General features: G+C 36.2%; 1 protein-coding gene across 2 annotated transcripts; it reads left to right on the top strand.

Annotated features, from left to right (window-relative positions):
• Positions 1–903: 903 nt before the first annotated feature.
• On the top strand, positions 904–13,421 carry arg1 (arginase 1). 2 transcript variants are annotated; one of them, XM_051067072.1, is made up of 10 exons: positions 904–1,092; positions 1,404–1,476; positions 4,197–4,371; positions 9,293–9,452; positions 9,534–9,628; positions 10,023–10,127; positions 10,222–10,358; positions 10,799–11,908; positions 12,757–12,918; positions 13,244–13,421. In XM_051067072.1, exons 1-8 carry the CDS (start codon positions 979–981, stop codon positions 10,960–10,962), a joined length of 1,023 nt encoding a protein of 340 aa, XP_050923029.1. In that variant the 5' UTR covers positions 904–978; the 3' UTR covers positions 10,963–11,908; positions 12,757–12,918; positions 13,244–13,421. The 2 variants fall into 2 exon arrangements, with proteins under 2 accessions (XP_050923029.1, XP_018536311.1); XM_018680795.2 differs by having other exon boundaries at positions 12,757–13,421.
• The last annotated feature ends 7,021 nt before the right edge of the window (positions 13,422–20,442 follow it).

Below are 20,442 nucleotides of genomic sequence, written 5' to 3'. Positions count from 1 at the left end.
TTTTTATCAGAGTCTGCATTAAGTTACTGATCTCTGCTGCATTTTTCTTTTTTAAAAACTAAACTCTACTGCGTTACTTACTCCAGATCTCATCCCAGTTAAACATCTGCAGGTTTCATCTTTTGGAAAAATGTTGTTTCCATCAGGACAAAGATCATTGAAGCTGTTCTGACTTTACGTGATGAATCAACGTCTTACTGAGAAACTTAATGTTGATTTTTCTGTTAATTTATCACCCGACTGTGAATCAGCAACAAATAGAAACTAAAGCACAAACACTGCAACACCAGGTGGAGGATTGGCACAGATACTGGATCTGATTGGGATCTGGGGAGTTTGGGGGTCAGGCTGGGAGTGCTTGATTTACAACAATGTTTAGCAGATGATTAATAAAAACACATCTTTAACAGAAACAGGACAAATAAAAAAACGCATAGAATTCAATAAAGCTCTCGTAGCTAATCCAGTCTGTGATTTACAGGATGTTACAGTGTCAGTAAGGTTCCAATAAATTTACTCTGTACAAGGTTTTATCTGATTCATTCAACACAACTACCCTGAAGTAATGAATCAATACAATACTAAAGTTCTAAACTGATCAACAGGAACCTAAACACTCAGTTCTTCGCGGTAAAATCTTGAGTTAAATGTGAAATTATTTTGAAGTCACGTGATGACGCGATGATTCGCTGCTTTGATGAATAAACTGATTAACTACTATAAATTAACTCTGACCGTACTGAGTCTGCGCAGCTGAGCGGGAATAACTGACCCGCTCATCAACCCGTCAGCGACGTCACGCCTCGTCACGGACCCTCCTCGTGTCCGCGGTGTCCCGTCATCATCGCCGCAGTCGCCGCCGCCCACAGGACGGCCGGTGACGTAACGGGGTAGTTTTTAAGGAGGCTCGCGGGTCCTCTGTCCGCGAGTCCGTCGGTCGGTGGCGGCGCTTGTGTGTGTGTGTGTGTGTGTGTCAGCATGAGGAGCGCGAGGACGCTGCGGCAGCTCGCGCGGAGCCTTCATCATCATCATCGTCATCATCATCAGGGCCGGTCAGTGGGGATCATAGGAGCACCTTTCTGCAAGGGACAGGTGAGGGCACGAGGACACCAATGTGTGTGAGTGTGTGTGCATGTAGGAAAAGTGAGGACATTTTGGGTGGTTGGGCTGGGTTAGGGTTCAGACCTGGTCTTAGGGTCCAGGGTAGACCAGGTTCAGGGTTTGGGTTGTGTCGATGAGTGTCCTCACAGAGATAGATAATGTCTTTTTTCAGCATAAACACAGACCAGGACCAGTAGTCCTCATGGGGACCAGAGTCACGGTCTAGGTCCTGGTTTTGGCTGAAAGTCAGTGTAATGTCCTCACAAGGATAGCTGCTCAAACGTGTGTGTGTGTTGTTTCAGCCCAGAGGTGGAGTGGAGCGAGGACCGGACGTGATCAGAGCTGCCGGACTGCTGCACAAACTACAGGAACAAGGTAGGAGAGTAACTAAGTACAGTTACACTTTACAGGCACTTTTACTCAGGTATCAGTATTTTAACATGCTGTGGTGGACAGTAACTAAGTACATTTACTCAACTACAAATTTAAGGTACATGTGTTTTACTTGAGTCATGCTACTTTCTACTTCTACTCTACATTTCAGAGTAAAACACAGGATTACAAATATCTGACAGCTGTAGTTACTTTACAAAGTAATATTTTTACATACAACACTTACAAATGAAACTACTTGAGTAAATAAAAGTCAGTAGTGGTTTGACAGAAATTTAACTTGTTGACGTGTCATCACAGATTAAAAGTCCTGTACAGGTGTTTGATGTGATCCTGGCTGCTCAGGTTGGAGTTATGCAAAGATAACTCAGATAAGCTAAAAGAAGTCTTGGAAAAGTAGAACGTTAGCTAGGTTATCTAGAATTTAGAATTGTTGTCTAGAATGTCGTCAACTCGTAGGTGACATCACTCCCAGTTCCAACCTCTGAAACGCACCTTTAAACCTGCATGTTGATGTTTATTATCACAGGGTGATGACAGTCAGTGTGTATCTGGGACACGACTTTAAATCTCATGAGAATTACAGCTCTGAGTAGGATCAGACCTGTGTGTGTGTCTGTGTGTGTTGTTGTTGTGTGCTCACGTGTGATCCGAGTCAAGCTGCACACTCGGTTTTATTAATGGCTCACAGCAGATGAGATCTGAGAGGTGTGCGACCTTGATCTTCCAACAACACATAACCACACAACACAGAAATAGATCTGTGTGTGTCTGTGTGTGTGTGTTTGTGTTTATGGAGGAAGTGCAGCTGTGTTACCTCTCAGGTAACACACAGGCCCAGGGCAAAAAAAAGTCAGCTACACACTCACATACCAGACTCCATTGACAAAAACAGGAATTTTACTGGGCGCTGCTGGAATACCACTGCCTCCATCTGTTAGTGTGTTTGTGTTACTGTGTGGTACTTTTACTTCAGTAAAGTATCTGATTACTTCTTCCACCACTGAAAGTCACACAGTAACACAAACACACTAACAGATGGAGGCAGTGGTATTCCAGCAGCGCCCAGTAAAATTCCTGTTTTTGTCAATGGAGTCTGGTAGTGATATATAGAGATGTTTATGGTTAAAGTAAAAGGATCTTACTCTGTAATAAAAAGCTCTGTCTCTGTAGGAATTCTATCATCATGTTGATTCATGGGAAAGAAGAAGAAACACAGCTCTGATTCAGTGATGCTTGATTTTGTTGTGAAAGTTTGGAAATGACAGATTTTGAAATGTGAGAAGTTTTAGAGGTGAAGTCACTGTTTTAGTGAAACTTTAAAAACTCTGAGACAACGACAGACTGTGATTAGTAAAATAAAAATAGTGGAGAATAATATATAATATATTAAATATCACCCAGCGGAAATAATCAGGTACAGGCTCCTTGAACTGAAGTAAAAGTTTCAGAGGTCATCATCCTGTCAGACCTGTTTACATTGCAAAACAAAATGATTTCCACACAGTGTGGTGCACTGTTAATGTTCACACTGAGCATTCTGGGAAAACAAACCTGCAGTGGTTAAAGGTTTGTGCAGGATGATTTCTCAGTCTCAGTCTCTAAACCAAGAGTTTCAGAAACATGTTTTTGGCCATAACGTAAGAATTCACTCTCTTCAATGGTCAGCATCCATGTCCAGTTTAAATGAGGCTCAGTTGGTACTAAGGACTGAACCGTTGATACAAGGCAGTATGGATCCATGCTTTCATGTTGTTATTGATGTCCCAGAAGTCGAGACTCGTCAGACCAGAAACCCTGGAGATGGTTGTGAAAATGTGGGAAAATCTCAGTAGATCAGCAGTTCCTGAAATACTCAGACCAACAACCATGCCACATTCAAGTCACTTAAATGACATCTGTGTAGGTTCTCAGTTCATCCAGGTCATGGCAGTGTTAAGTGCTAGAGTTGAAGGCAAATGGACGTCTTTTAGTTTCTTAAAGATGTTTCTCATCTGAAAAGCTTCATCAGGTCTAAAGGCTGGTTGGGGGGTCCCAGGTATTTAACCTCTTGGAGGTGGTCCTGGGAGTCTTTGACCCATCCTGTTGTCATGACCATCTAAAAACAGAGGTGGTAGCCTACAACACCAACTATCAGTCCTCCTGTAACAGTCCTGAGATCCTTACCCAGATGATTTAACCCCCATTCACACCTTGAGCCATGTGATCTTGATGACTCACAAAGACTCTCAGACTCTTGGTCTAACTTTAGCAGGTTGTCTTCACCATGTCCACATGACTGTGTTGAGTTGCTGCCGTGTGATTGGCTGATATTTGCGTTAACACTGAACCTAATGAAGTGGCCGGTGAATGTATGTATCTTCAAAGTCATTTGTCGTTATGTTCATGTTATCATAACAGAGTTTTTTTTTTTTTTTCATTTTTACCAGAAACTTTTAGTTTCACAAAGTCAACAAAAAACTAACTTTTGTCATTGTTACGACGAGAAAAGTTTCTTGTAAAAATAGAATCATCTGGTTTCTAATAATTTGAAAATATGACGTAAAAACGACTTTGTAACGAGAAACTGTTCACTGTTGATGCTGTAATAAACATTGTAAATATCCAATTACTGACATTTTCTCGCTCACTGTCGCTCGCAGTCACTGATTCTTAAATTTAATCTTTAGAGTGTTTAACATTTTCTGTGTTTGTGTCTGCAGGCTGTGCAGTGAAGGATTATGGGAACCTGGTATTCGAGGAGGTGGTCGATGATGAACCCATCGGCCGGGTGAAACACGTGAGGGCGGTGGGCAGCGCCAACCAGAGGCTGTCAGAGGCGGTGCATGCCGTGAAGAGGGATGGACACACGTCTGTGATGCTGGGAGGAGACCACAGGTAAAGTGACGATAATACAGTTTTTAATTTAAGAGTATAAACTGGATATATAAATAAAAACTAATAAAACAATTTAAATAAAATAAATATATACATTAAAGCAGGAAAACCACACTTCAAATAAATATAACAATAGATTTATTTATTTTGTTTAGAGGCAGGAAGACAATTCAATTGAATAGTAATGAATATTTACCTGAATTCAATGGAGCTTTTTACTATTTTCTAAATAACTGATACCAAATTTTCAAAATCTTTAATCTTTAAATTACACCCATAAAAGCCAAAACAGTCAAAAATCATTTAATAGGCTTCAAAAAATAAAATGACCATCACTTTAAAAACACCTAGATCCTTATATCGCATAGATACTGATGCTAAAATAAACACAAATTACAAAAAAGTTCCTTATACTTATATTATTATATATTATAATTGTACAACACAATTAACTGTGTTAGACTGTGTGTGTTTGTCCGAGTCTAAACTTTAATGTAGTAAATTGTTAAATTGTTGGTGAATTGTTAAGTTTTTATTCAGTAACAACGGCAACTTCACAATCTGTCAATCATCCACCAGGACAAACACAAACCTCAGTTCAGATCTGACAGATCAGCATCTTGATCTGTCAGAGGGAATTCAACTAGTACTAATCCCTACTTAAATCCCTGTTTAAGTAAAAGTACACAAGTTTTATCCACTGGTTCCCAACCTGAGGGTCGGGCCCCTCCCAAGGGTCATTAAATAAATCTGATGGGTTGTCACATGATTCACGGAAAAGAAGAAGTTCAGATTCACATCTGGGTTCAGTTTTTAGTTTTTTCTCTGATGTTTGATTTTGTTGTGAAATTTCAGAAATTATAGATTTTGAAATGAGAGAAGTTTAGAAGTTTGTATTTGAAAGATGTTTCTACTTTCACATTTCCTATTGCCACACACATTTTCTGTCTAAAGCAATTCATAAACATCAAATCAATAAAAGCTCAATTAAGTAAAACATTTTGATTAAATATAAGCTATATCGTTTCTCACATTATTTGAATACAACATTACAGTAAAGGTGTATTCATTCACTTCTGAAAATGCTATTAAAGTATTAAAATTACATCAAGCAATACTTCATTTTACTACAAAGTCACTACTGTCACTTATGAAACCATGAAGGATGTTATTCTATCTTACTGAAAAACATTAGACTTCACAATAGTCTTCATCTTTCTCCTCCTTTAGTTTTCTGGGCTGAAAACTCCATCGCAGTTTGAAGTTAGTCCATCCCTGGTTTGTTAGTTGTGAACTCATCTGAGGAGGGAGAAGAAACGTTAGAAGCCTTTTTCTTTTTGTGTGTGTAAAATTCTCTGTAGCAGCAGTTTCTACTTTCATAGTTATGGTTCCATTCCCTCTCATTTTACCAAATCAAAGAAAGGGCCAATGAAGGAGAGAAGAAGTTGTACCTGTTGGACAATCTTGGAGTTAACAGCTATGTCTGTCATGTCAGCTTCAGTCTTCATCTTCATCCTGAAGATGGTCTTCAACTTTGCGTCTTGACAGCCCGACACACACACAAACACACCAACCAAAGAGACACATGATGATTTGACTCAATGATCTGAGTTTGTCTTGATAGTATTGAAATTTCTGTGTGTTACCTTCATGGCAGAGGAAGCCTAATTTTCTTGAGCATTCAGTGTCACTCCATTGGTGAAGTGCACTCTCAAACACACAGTGCTGGTTGTTGTTAACATTATCTGGCTCTCCAGGATACCAGTTTGTGAAGTTGCTGCTGCTCTTGTCTGACCAAGTCCATGGTACTCGGTACAGACCAGTCCACACCAAACCTGTTGTAATTAAGGACCGCAGGGCTTCGTTCTCCTCGGCATTCTCGACAGATGCCAGGTCAGTGTGGTACTGTCTGCAGTATGCCTGGGCTTCCTTCCATGTTTGCATCATTGAGACAAGCACATAGCTTTTTCCATTTGCATTTGTATCTGCAACAAAAAGAAGTGAAACCAAAGTAACAATTACCATAATATTTTAGCACACTATTATGATTAAGACCTATATGTTTGCATTTGTGAATATAGCACATTTCTGCTGAGAGTGAAATTCAAAAATTTGCCGGAATGTTTTCTTATTTAGTTTCTAAAACTGTTGGAACAGCTCTCCTCCATTACAGACTTTTAGCTCATTGTTCTGCAACTTTACTGATTTGGTTCACTCTAAAAATTCACTGTTGACAACAGACACAATTAGTGACCATATGGATGGAAACCCAAAAAAAGTCTTTCTTACCAAAACAAACACTCCTTAGTTTGTATTCACAGTCGCGATCATGCCATTCTCCGTCAATGTCTATTACCACACATGTCTGATTTGCTCCACTAAAAAGTGGTTGACCTGGATACCAGTTGGAGTAATTGCTTTTGCTTGTTTGTCCCGTCACTGACCATCTCCAGGAGTTAGCATCATGACCCAAAGCTGTCTTCCAGGATTTCAGGTCATCATTCAGTCCGATCCACATTCCATCTGTCATACCTGTTGTTCTGTTCAACATGTTCATGTCCTCCATGCTTCTGATGGTCGCTAGATCAGTGAATTTCTCTCTGCAGTAATTCTGGGCTTCGGTGAAGTTCAGTGGGATGTCGACATAGTGGTACATACGAGTGGGGAGGTGAGCAAAGGGGGTGAAGCCAAATCCTGCAGGTTGATGATAAAGCAAATATTCAAGTTTTCAATTTTGCCTATTGAAACTCGGCCTACCATCCATTCCAGCTGGTGAATTTAGATATGAATTTTGTATGCGACAGACATCCAGGCATTTCACACCAACTAACAGGATGGGAAATACTGTAAATATAGCAAATACTGTCGAGCACCATATGAAAGAGTCACATTATTTCTCAGCTATATGAATCTAAGGAAGGAAGTGTCGTGAGGGTATGCAAACTATAAACCATGAGCCATACGATTATGTAAATCACAGTCCTGACTCTTACCTAAGAGGCAAATCAAAGTCAGTGTATGATCCATCTTTGAGGGAAAAACCAGAAAAACAATATTTAGAAAATAACTTTACCAAGACAAGATACAGACCTATCTCTAAACTGATTTAGCCAAAACATGTGGGTTTACTAAACTGCACAACTTTTGAACAAAACTGCTCTTGCTACTCAGTAATCAACAAAATAACACTGAAGATGATTAATAACACAATATATCTGACAGCATGTAATGTACATAGACTTATGTTTTTAAACAGAGAGGCTTTTGAAGAAGAAACTAAAAATTTGTATGTGACACACAGATAAAGAGAAATGACCTGAGTGTGTCCAGAAACATCAACTAACAGGACGGGAAATACTGTAAATACAGCAAATACTGTAAAGCACTATATGAAAGACTCACATTACAGTGTCTCAAAGACTGACAAACATTATTTCTCAGCTGTATGAATCAAAGGAAGCTTATGAAGTGATGTGAGGGTATGCAAACTACAAACCATGAGCCACACCATTATGTAAATCACAGTCCTGACTCAAATCAAAATCAGTGTATGATCCATCTTTGATTTCACTGTGAAGGGGGGAAAAAACAAGACAAATGATTTAAAAAATAATAACCACAACAGCAGTAGACATCAAAGCAAAAATCAACCCTGAAACAAATGATGTGCATACAGAATAACATGACAAAGCAAAGCCATAGGTCAGACCGGGTCATAAATTCTAATTCTAATTAGATTGATCTACCTGTAACCTGATTCACCCAACTTTGACTGTAAACAGTTTAGCAGCATTCAGAAATGCTAGAATATCACTTTTTGTTATTCTGAAATTCCTTAAAGGAAAACTATTTAAGAGACAGGATATTGATATAAGTGATTTTAATGTTTTCTGCTCACCTGCAGTCAAGTAGAAATAGAAAACTGTTGGTAGATGTACTCACAGGTTTACAATGCAGCGTTTCAACTTTTAGCAGAAAATCACCCAAAGCTGGAATCCCTCACATCTGTCAGTAATCGTTGACAGGACTTCTCTGTGAATCATCCAGGGTTGTGCTGTGTTTCAGTGGCATATCTATTTAAATCTATTTAAATATGTAAATGAAACTCTCACAAAGGTCACCTTGATTGGTGAATACTTTCTAGAGACACTGTATATTATTAGAATTTCTTTGACTTTGAATTTGGGGGTTTTACTAACCTGTGTGAAATACATGGTGAGTATCTCATAGGCTGATGTCGTTAGTATTATTGGTATTGTACAAAAAAAAAGTTGGGATTTTCTGAGATTAAAATTATAAATCTACCAGAAAAAAAACCCAGGACTTCTGAGATTGAAGTGAGAAAGTAATGCTAAGAAAACTGAAATTATACGTATTACTCAATAATCTCAGAAAATATCCAAGTTATTTTCTTAAATTTTAGTAAATTTATTTTATGTATTTTATTATTTCTGAGGTTTTCTTCTTTTAATGTATTTCACAAATTTCTGAGCTTTTAGAATAAAAACATATAAAAGGTTTTACTGTTTATTCACCAGAACTTTATTCCTGGCTAGGTTTTGAAAAAATATTTGAATTAATTAATTTTATTTTCATTTCAGAGTTTCCTTTTTTTTCTTATTTTTTTAATGTACCTATTTTTTGCTTTATATTTTACATTGATTATTTGTAATTATGCATTTGTCTTTTGGTTTATTTTATTCTTATTTCCCGTTTAAAGAAGTTGAGATGTATTTAATAGATCTTTTCACATTTTTAATCTGTAAACCTGCAGAAAAGACAAAAATCAAAAAGAAGAGACTTAATTATTTAAATGTATAATTAATGATATAAATTATCACTCTTTAAAACCATTTTAATCTTAAGAACAATGAAAAGACAAACCAAGGTCTATTGAAATCTTTGTTTCTTTGTGTTTCAGTTTGGCGATTGGCTCCATCCACGGTCACTCGGCGGCGGTCGGGGAGCTGAGCGTCATTTGGGTTGACGCTCACGCTGACATCAACACGCCACTGACGTCGCCCACTGGAAACATCCACGGACAGTCGATGTCGTACGTCCTCCGAGAGCTGCAGTCCAAGGTGAGAGCTCTGTCACATAAAATCAGTCCAAAACATTCACACAGTCACTGAGTTATTAAACATTGTTCTCTGTGTTGTCAGATTCCTGTTTTACCAAACTTCTCCTGGATCAGACCGTGTGTTTCGGCCAAAGATCTTGTCTACATCGGGCTCAGGGATGTGGATCCAGAAGAGCAGTAGGTTTCTCAGTTTATCTCAAGCCCTAACTCTGGGATTTTTGAACCTTTGGAATCAGTGCAGAATTGTAATCCAATGGATGATCGTCCACATCAAAATCCGTTTTTGTCACTGACAGACTCAGTGACAAGATGCTGCAGTGCTGTGTCTGTGTTGTTTGAACAGATCTGAGTCCAAAAGACCAGCGGGTGCTAACGTTAGCCAGCTAACCTAGCTAAGAGAAGCACCCGCTGTAAAAGCTATATGCTATGGGTTTTACAGGGTGAAACACGTTGTGTTTCAGTTGTTCAGTTCACTTTCATTTTTGATAACTTTTCAGTTGTTTAAACCCAAAAACATGGGAAAAGAAGGCTGGGGTTTAACTTCACTGTTTATTTTCTTGTGTGTTCACAGTTACATCCTTAAACTGCTCGGTGTGAAGGTGTTTTCTATGTCTGAGGTGGATCAGCTGGGTATAGCCAGAGTCATGGAGGAGACATGTGATTACCTCTTTTCAAAGTAAACTCAACCTCCTGATCAGTGTTGCTATCATCAGCACTTGTTTATATTTACATCACAATACCTAACAACCGCCTTCTTTTTATCTGAATAGGGTGAAGAAACCGATTCACCTGAGCTACGACATAGATGCCATTGATCCTTCTGTTACCCCGGCAACTGGGACACCTGTAGTTGGAGGACTCACCTACAGGGAGGGAGTCTACATCACTGAGCAAGTCTGTCAGACAGGTACTTAAATTAATTAATGAATAAATTATTTTCTTTGTGGCTGAGTAGCATCTCATTGTGCATCTTTGTGGTCCTTGTGTGTGGTTGTTTCATGTTTCTTTGTGCGTCTTTGTGCCTGTTTGCATCTCTTTGAGGTCAGGCTGAGTCTCTGGTCATTTTTTACATCTCGTTGAGGTTGTTTAGCATCTCTTTAGGATCTGTCAACTATTTGTACTGGTTACACATCTCTTTGAGGTTGTCTTGAGTCTCTGTTGTCATTTCATGTATCTTTGCATCTCTTTCTGTTTCACACCTCTTGAAAGTTGTTTTGCATCTTTGGTGTTTCTGAGGTTGTTTCGAGTCTGTTTTGCTCAAAAGAACCACAAACATGTATGATGAGATGTGACACGATTGCCAAGAGTCAGTCTAAACGGACCTTTACACCTGTGCTTGTCCTGCAGGTCTCCTGTCAGCAGTGGACATGGTAGAGGTGAATCCTCTGAGGGGTCAGACAGAGGAAGAAGTCCAGTCCACAGTTAGCACAGCGGTTGACCTGCTGTGCGGCTGTTTCGGACGTCTACGTGAGGGAAACCACCCGTCGGATTACCGCCTGCCTGAGCCCTGACGAATATGACGCTGATCTTTCCCGCTGCTATTATGGACACCTGAACTTCTCTCTAATCACAATCAACAGCTACACAAACAATCAGATTTTAACATTGACACCCTCAGAGATTTGAACCTGTATCAGTGAACTGCACATTTCACTGTACGAAGCCGTCTGCAACGCTTTCAACCAAAGATCTGATGTTGGTAAATCATCTTCCTGTGGATGGACTGCTTACTTTCTGCTGCAGCAATTTTAAGAGACAATAACCACAAATTATGTCATTTATTCAATAATCTATTGTTCCAGTTGTTTTTGATGGCTTGGCTGAAATAAAAAAAAAAAAAAAGCTACAAAGTGAAGTCTAAGTCCTTAAAAATCCCTCCGTGCTCTCTCCCTCTCTGTGTATTTTTTATTTTTATTTTAAAATTTATTCAACAACATTAACATAACACATGTGTAATAGTTGAAAAAAAGAATCAAAGCGAACAACTAAACAAATATACAAATGAACAAATATACAATACCAGGGATTATGGACAGAACACAAGACATAAAAGTGGTGCAAAAAATATATGTATGTGTAAAAAAAAAAAACAAGATTACAGAAATACATTAAATTTGGAGCACACATTCAGTGTGTTTACAGCTTTGCTGTTACAAGAGGCAGCTATTGCTTTAACATAGAACTCCACTTCTTTCTCTATATGTGTAGCTTCACAACTGCACGACACAGGACTGACATTTTTCTGTCCTTGGCGTGTTTTGTCATCGGTCATGACCTTGTGGGAGGAGCTCAGAGAGGCAGAGAAACGAAGCCGGAAACAGATTTAAACCAGCATCTGAACCATCGCCTGTTTGTCAGAACTGTGAGAAACTGAATCAGTGAAGAAGCCCGGATGTTAAAACAAACTGTGGAGCTGCTGTTTGTCGAACATGAATGAGGCTGAATACACCTGCGAAGGTAAGGTGAACGAGCGAAGTAGTTACTGGCTAGTGTTAGCGTTAGCATTAGCCTTCTCTTGTAGTAACTTGTAATGGTCTTATTTCCATTTTCAGAGGTTTTTATCTCGTGGGTTGTGGGTTGTATTTGTGTTTCCCTGACATGACAACAAGGTGAAAACAACGAGCTCCTGAGTCTGTTTAAATCTCTGCTTTGTTTACAGTCACTTTACCGACATTTTAACGGTTTATATCGGTCTGTCATGTCGGTGTCATTGGTTTGTGTCTGTTTGTGGTCATGTATCATATTGTGTCTGTACCTGGCTGCTATACACCTGGATGTCAGCGTTAGCGTTAGAATTAGCTGTGTCTTTAATTGATGCCTTTGGGGCTTTCTATTTATGTGGGTTAAAGTGTGTTTGTGTGACATGAGCTGTGGACGGTGGGAACTGTTTAGTCTGTTTGTCTGATTATCATGTTGGTGTGATCATTTATCAAATAGCTGTTTTCCATCTGTTTACATTCAGCTGCTTCTTTGTCTCTTTGTGGTCGTTCTCACTGGTCTCTTCTGTGTCCTGATCATTTTACATTAGTGGCAGTGATCTGTCCACAGTTATCTATTGACCCACAGTTGTGTATATTAGTGATGAGAAATTAGTTTGTGGTGTCTTAAAACTTGAGCTCAGTTATATGTTAAGTTCAAGCTTGAAAACTAAACTTTAAGTTTGAGCCTCAAACATTTTAGTTCCACCTGAAAAACACCTTAGTTGTCTACATTAGATTTTAATGGTTAGTTAATGGTTAAAGGTTTGGTTGCTGATGAGGAATAGGTAGTAGTGTATTGATCATTTTCTCTTTGATTTCCTCCAGGTGTCACCACTTTGTCCACGAGCACTGAGACATCATCCCTGATCGGAGAGACGTGCAAAAGTTGGTGGTGACGGGGATCCCCGACTTCACAGCATCTTCCACGATCACAGAGAGTCTTCATACAATGAAGAAGTTTTTTGAGACCAGGACAGAGGCCTCCAGGTAATTCACCAACAGCTTTACATCAACTGTCCAACACAGAGCACTGACATCAAACTGTTTATCCAAAATGTTATAATAGAAGTAATCTGTAATATAAAAAGAAGCTGAGTAATATGTTTTAATAGAAGTGATGTAGATGTAATAGTCAATGTAATCTGTCACTAGATGTAGTTTGCAACAGTAAAAATTACCTGTAAATTTAGACATAATATGCAATTTTTTCCATGGACTTACTAACATAAATGGACTTAGTTTACCTGACCCTGTATGTATTGATTTGGATTTCAGGATACTATTTGAGCTTTGTTTTTGTGTATGTTTACAGACAGGTGACTGATTGTTGGCATGTTCACACACAACTGTGTATTATATGCATCTTGAGAACCTCTCCCTTTAAACCTTTGCTTTCCTCAGACACACACACTTCTACATAGTGTTTGTAGGTTATGTCAAATTTTGTGTTTTTTTCTTATTTGTTCAAATAAAGACTTCTGAACACTGAATATTTTGCTTGTTTGTTTAATATTGTATGAATATTGCCAACCTCACAGCTACAGAACTCCAAATTTTTCAACTATTAATAGGGTAATATTGGTTGTAGGTGTTATTTATTAACCAAGGTTTCAGCATTTAGCCACTGTTAGCTAGAGATTAGGATTACGTCTTTTAGCCACTTTTAGTCAAAGGTTAGGGTTAGGGTTACAGCTTTTAGCCACTTTTAAAAGGAGGCTAGGTTTAGGGTTATGGGTTTTAGCCGGCAGTTAGGGTTAGGGTTACACCTTTTAGCTGGTGGTTACGGTTATGTCTTTTAGCCACTTTTAGCTGGTGGTTAGGGTTAGGGTTAGGGTTACGTCTTTTCACAAGGGGTTAGGGTTAGGGTTATGGGTTTTAGCTGGCAGTTAGGGTTAGGGTTACACCTTTTAGCTGGTGGTTACGGTTATGTCTTTTAGCCACTTTTAGCTGGTGGTTAGGGTTAGGGTTACTGCTTTTAGCCACTTTTAAAAGGAGGCTAGGGTTAGGGTTACACCTTTAGTCTGTGGTTAGGGTTAGGGTTATGTCTTTAAGCCACTTTTAGTTGGTGGATAGGGTTAGGGTTACGTCTTTTCACTGGTGGTTAGGGTTAGGGTTAGGGTTACGTCTTTTCACCGGGGGTTAGGGTTAGGATTACTGCTTTTATCCACTTTTAAAAGGAAGCTAGGGTTAGGGTTATGGGTTTTAGCCGGCAGTTAGGGTTAGGGTTACACCTTTTAGCTGGTGGTTACGGTTATGTCTTTTAGCCACTTTTAGCTGGTGGTTAGGGTTAGGGTTAGGGTTACGTCTTTTCACAAGGGGTTAGGGTTAGGGTTATGGGTTTTAGCTGGCAGTTAGGGTTAGGGTTACACCTTTTAGCTGGTGGTTACGGTTATGTCTTTTAGCCACTTTTAGCTGGTGGTTAGGGTTAGGGTTACTGCTTTTAGCCACTTTTAAAAGGAGGCTAGGGTTAGGGTTACACCTTTAGTCTGTGGTTAGGGTTAGGGTTATGTCTTTAAGCCACTTTTAGTTGGTGGATAGGGTTAGGGTTACGTCTTTTCACTGGTGGTTAGGGTTAGGGTTAGGGTTACGTCTTTTCACCGGGGGTTAGGGTTAGGATTACTGCTTTTATCCACTTTTAAAAGGAAGCTAGGGTTAGGGTTATGGGTTTTAGCCGGCAGTTAGGGTTAGGGTTACACCTTTTAGCTGGTGGTTACGGTTATGTCTTTTAGCCACTTTTAGCTGGTGGTTAGGGTTAGGGTTACTGCTTTTAGCCACTTTTAAAAGGAGGCTAGGGTTAGGGTTACACCTTTTAGTCTGTGGTTAGGGTTAGGGTTATGTGTTTAAGCCACTTTTAGCTGGTGGATAGGGTTAGGGTTACATCTTTTCTCCGGGGTTAGGGTTATGGGTTTTAGCCGGCAGTTAGGGTTAGGGTTACGTCTTTTAGCCATTTTTAGCCGGCGGTTAGGGTTAGGGTTACGTCTTTTCACCAGTGGTTAGGGTTACGTCTTTTCACCGGTGGTTAGGGTTAGGGTTAGGGTTATGGGCTTTAGCTGGTGGTTAGGGTTAGGGTTAGGGTTACTGCTTTTAGCCACTTCTAAAAGGAGGCTAGGGTTAGGGTTACAGCTTTTTAATTGCAAACTAACCCTAACACTAACTAAAGAATAGTTTGTGTTTCTGCATTACAAAATCATTTTTGTGATATCAGTTACAAAATAGAGAAACTCAACAAAAGTTAAGCATCAAAACTTTATTGTGTTCTTAGCAACATTAAACAAACCACAGCAGAGATAATGACAGATGTTTGACCAGACACTTTTATTCTCTCATCCCACATTAGATGGAATGATGAGCACATGAGGATAAGCTTATACATCTCAGAACATCATGAGGGTTTGGCCGCTGTTGTTGTCCTCTTCAGGTGATGCAGTCTCCTCCTCCTGCACAGACAGAATATGTTGAGTAGGACATTTTCTCGAATGGACCACACGGTATACTATATTATTTTTTGACCATTTTTGTTGCCTTACTATACTGTGACATTTTTTGATGGTTTTTGACAACTTACTATACTATGAGTTTTTTTGATGATTTTGGATGCCATACTGTACTATAAATTTTTTTGATGATTTTTGATGCCTTACTATACTATGACATTTATTGATGATTTTTGATGCCTTAATATACTATGACATTTTCTGACAATTTTTGATGCCATACTATACTTTGACATTTTTTGATGGTTTTTGATGCCTTACTATACTATGACATTTTTTGATGGTTTTTGATGCCTTACTATACAATGACATTTTTTGATGGTTTTTGACAACTTACTATACTGAGTTTTTTTGATGATTTTTGATGCCATACTATACAATGACATTTTTTGATGATTTTTGATGCCATACTATACTATGACATTTTTTGATGGTTTTTGACACCTTACTATACTATGAGTTTTTTTGATGATTTTGGATGCCTTACTATACTATGACATTTTCTGATGATTTTTGATGCCTTACTATACTATGACATTTTTTGATGATTTTTGATGCCTTACTATACTATGACATTTTTTGATGGTTTTTGACACCTTACTATACTATGAGTTTTTTTGATGATTTTGGATGCCATACTGTACTATAAATTTTTTTGATGATTTTTGATGCCTTACTATACTATGACATTTATTGATGATTTTTGATGCCTTAATATACTATGACATTTTCTGACAATTTTTGATGCCATACTATACTTTGACATTTTTTGATGGTTTTTGATGCCTTACTATACTATGACATTTTTTGATGGTTTTTGATGCCTTACTATACAATGACATTTTTTGATGGTTTTTGACAACTTACTATACTGAGTTTTTTTGATGATTTTTGATGCCATACTATACAATGACATTTTTTGATGATTTTTGATGCCATACTATACTATGACATTTTTGATGGTTTTTGACACCTTACTATACTATGAGTTTTTTTGATGATTTTGGATGCCTTACTATACTATGACATTTTCTGATGATTTTTGATGCCTTACTATACTATGACATTTTTTGATGATTTTTGATGCCTTACTATACTATGACATTTTTTGATGGTTTTTGACACCTTACTATACTATGAGTTTTTTTGATGATTTTGGATGCCATACTGTACTATAAATTTTTTTGATGATTTTTGATGCCTTACTATACTATGACATTTTCTGATGATTTTTGATGCCTTACTATACTATGACATTTTTTGATGATTTTTGATGCCTTAATATACTATGACATTTTTTGACATTTTTGATGCCATACTATACTATGACATTTTTTGATGGTTTTTGATGCCTTACTATACAATGACATTTTTTGATGGTTTTTGACAACTTACTATACTATGAGTTTTTTTGATGATTTTGGATGCCATACTGTACTATAAATTTTTTTGATGATTTTTGATGCCTTACTATACTATGACATTTTTTGATGGTTTTTGATGCCATACTATACTATGTCATTTTTTGACATTTTTGATGCCATACTATACTATGACATTTTTTGATGATTTTTGATGCCTTACTATACTATGACATTTTTTGATGGTTTTTGACACCTTACTATACAATGACATTTTTTGATGATTTTTGATGCCTTACTATACTATGACATTTTTTGATGATTTTTGATGCCTTAGTATACTATGACATTTTTTGACATTTTTGATGCCATACTATACTATGAAATTTTTTGATGGTTTTTGATGCCTTGCTATACTATGACATTTTCTGACAATTTTTGATGCCTTACTATACTATGACATTTTTTGATGATTTTTGATGCCTTACTATACTATGACATTTTTTGATGATTTTTGATGCCTTAGTATACTATGAAATTTTTTGACGATTTTTGATGCCTTGCTATACTATGACATTTTCTGACAATTTTTGATGCCATACTATACTATGACATTTTTTGATGATTTTTGATGCCTTACTATACTATGACATATTTTGATGGTTTTTGACACCTTACTATACTATGAGTTTTTTTGATGATTTTTGATGCCTTAATATACTATGACATTTTCTGATAATTTTTGATGCCATACTATACTATGACATTTTTTGATGATTTTTGATGCCTTACTATACTATGACATTTTTTGATGGTTTTTGATGCCTTACTATACAATGACATTTTTTGATGGTTTTTGACAACTTACTATACTATGAGTTTTTGTGATGATTTTGGATGCCATACTGTACTATAAATTTTTTTGATGATTTTTGATGCCTTACTATACTATGACATTTTTTGATGATTTTTGATGCCTTACTATACTATGACATTTTTTGATGGTTTTTGATGCCATACTATACTATGTCATTTTTTGACATTTTTGATGCCATACTATACTATGACATTTTTTGATGATTTTTGATGCCTTACTATACAATGACATTTTTTGATGGTTTTTGACACCTTACTATACAATGACATTTTTTGATGGTTTTTGACACCTTACTATACTATGAGTTTTTTTGATGATTTTGGATGCCATACTGTACTATAAATTTTTTTGATGATTTTTGATGCCTTACTATACAATGACATTTTTTGATGATTTTTGATGCCATACTATACTATGACATTTTTTGATGATTTTTGATGCCTTACTATACTATGACATTTTCTGACAATTTTTGATGCCATACTATACTATGAGTTTTTTTGATGATTTTTGATGCCATACTGTACTATAAATTTTTTTGATGATTTTTGATGCCATACTATACTATGTCATTTTTTGATGATTTTTGATGCCTTACTATACTATGACATTTTTTGATGATTTTTGATGCCATACTATACTATGAAATTTTTTGATGGTTTTTGATGCCTTGCTATACTATGACATTTTCTGACAATTTTTGATGCCATACTATACTATGACATTTTTTTATAATTTTTGATGCCATACTATACTATGTCATTTTTTGACATTTTTGATGCCATACTATACTATGACATTTTTTGATGATTTTTGATGCCTTACTATACAATGACATTTTTTGATGGTTTTTGACACCTTACTATACTATGAGTTTTTTTGATGATTTTTGATGCCATAATATACTATAAATTTTTTTGATGATTTTTGATGCCATACTATACTGACATTTTTTGATAATTTTTGATGCCATACTATACTGTCATTTTTTTGACATTTTTGATGCCATACTATACAATGACATTTTTTGATGATTTTTGATGCCATACTGTACTATGACATTTTTTGACATTTTTGATGCCATACTATACTATGTCATTTTTTGACATTTTTGATGCCATACTATACTATGACATTTTTTGATGATTTTTGATGCCTTACTATACAATGACATTTTTTGATGGTTTTTGACACTTTACTATACAATGACATTTTTTGATGGTTTTTGACAACTTACTATACTATGAGTTTTTTTGATGATTTTTGATGCCATAATATACTATAAATTTTTTTGATGATTTTTGATGCCATACTATACTATGACATTTTTTGATAATTTTTGATGCCATACTATACTATGTCATTTTTTTTTGACATTTTTGATGCCATACTATACAATGACATTTTTTGATGATTTTTGATGCCATACTATACTATGACATTTTTTGATGGTTTTTGATGCCATACTATACTATGTCATTTTTTGACATTTTTGATGCCATACTATACTATGACATTTTTTGATGATTTTTGATGCCTTACTATACTATGACATTTTTTGATGGTTTTTGACACCTTACTATACAATGACATTTTTTGATGATTTTTGATGCCTTACTATACTATGACATTTTTTGATGATTTTTGATGCCTTAGTATACTATGACATTTTTTGACATTTTTGATGCCATACTATACTATGAAATTTTTTGATGGTTTTTGATGCCTTGCTATACTATGACATTTTCTGACAATTTTTGATGCCTTACTATACTATGACATTTTTTGATGATTTTTGATGCCTTACTATACTATGACATTTTTTGATGATTTTTGATGCCTTAGTATACTATGAAATTTTTTGACGATTTTTGATGCCTTGCTATACTATGACATTTTCTGACAATTTTTGATGCCATACTATACTATGACATTTTTTGATGATTTTTGATGCCTTACTATACTATGACATATTTTGATGGTTTTTGACACCTTACTATACTATGAGTTTTTTTGATGATTTTTGATGCCTTAATATACTATGACATTTTCTGATAATTTTTGATGCCATACTATACTATGACATTTTTTGATGATTTTTGATGCCTTACTATACTATGACATTTTTTGATGGTTTTTGATGCCTTACTATACAATGACATTTTTTGGATGGTTTTTGACAACTTACTATACTATGAGTTTTTTGTGATGATTTTGGATGCCATACTGTACTATAAATTTTTTTGATGATTTTTGATGCCTTACTATACTATGACATTTTTTGGATGATTTTTGATGCCTTACTATACTATGACATTTTTTGATGGTTTTTTGATGCCATACTATACTATGTCATTTTTTGACATTTTTGATGCCATACTATACTATGACATTTTTTGATGATTTTTGATGCCTTACTATACAATGACATTTTTGATGGTTTTTTGACACCTTACTATACAATGACATTTTTTGATGGTTTTTTGACACCTTACTATACTATGAGTTTTTTTTGATGATTTTGGATGCCATACTGTACTATAAATTTTTTTGATGATTTGATCCTTATATACAATGACATTTTTTGATGATTTTTATTATTTTTTTTTTTTTGTGCTATATCTTTTTTTTTTTTTCTATACTATGAATTTTTGATGATTTTGATGCCATACTGTTATAAATTTTTTTTTGATGATTTTTTGATGCACTATACATTTTGACATTTGATGCTACATAAGACATTTTTTGATGATTTTTGATGCCCTTACTATACTATGAC

This window comes from Lates calcarifer, unplaced genomic scaffold (assembly GCF_001640805.2).
Source record: "Lates calcarifer isolate ASB-BC8 unplaced genomic scaffold, TLL_Latcal_v3 _unitig_1092_quiver_764, whole genome shotgun sequence".
Classification (NCBI taxonomy): Eukaryota; Metazoa; Chordata; class Actinopteri; family Centropomidae; genus Lates; species Lates calcarifer.
The sequence above is the reverse complement of the archived record's forward strand: the minus strand, read 5'-3'. Positions and strand labels throughout refer to the sequence as shown.

What these genes read in the sequence shown, in the direction of transcription:
- arg1 (XM_051067072.1), top strand. Translation starts at nt 979, where the DNA reads ATGAGGAGCGCGAGGACGCTGCGGCAGCTCGCGCGGAGCCTTCATCAT. An exon ending in TCCGAGAGCTGCAGTCCAAG is followed by an intron (nt 9,453 to 9,533) that starts GTGAGAGCTCTG and finishes CTGTGTTGTCAG; the next exon opens with ATTCCTGTTTTACCAAACTT. An exon ending in TGAGCAAGTCTGTCAGACAG is followed by an intron (nt 10,359 to 10,798) that starts GTACTTAAATTA and finishes CTTGTCCTGCAG; the next exon opens with GTCTCCTGTCAGCAGTGGAC.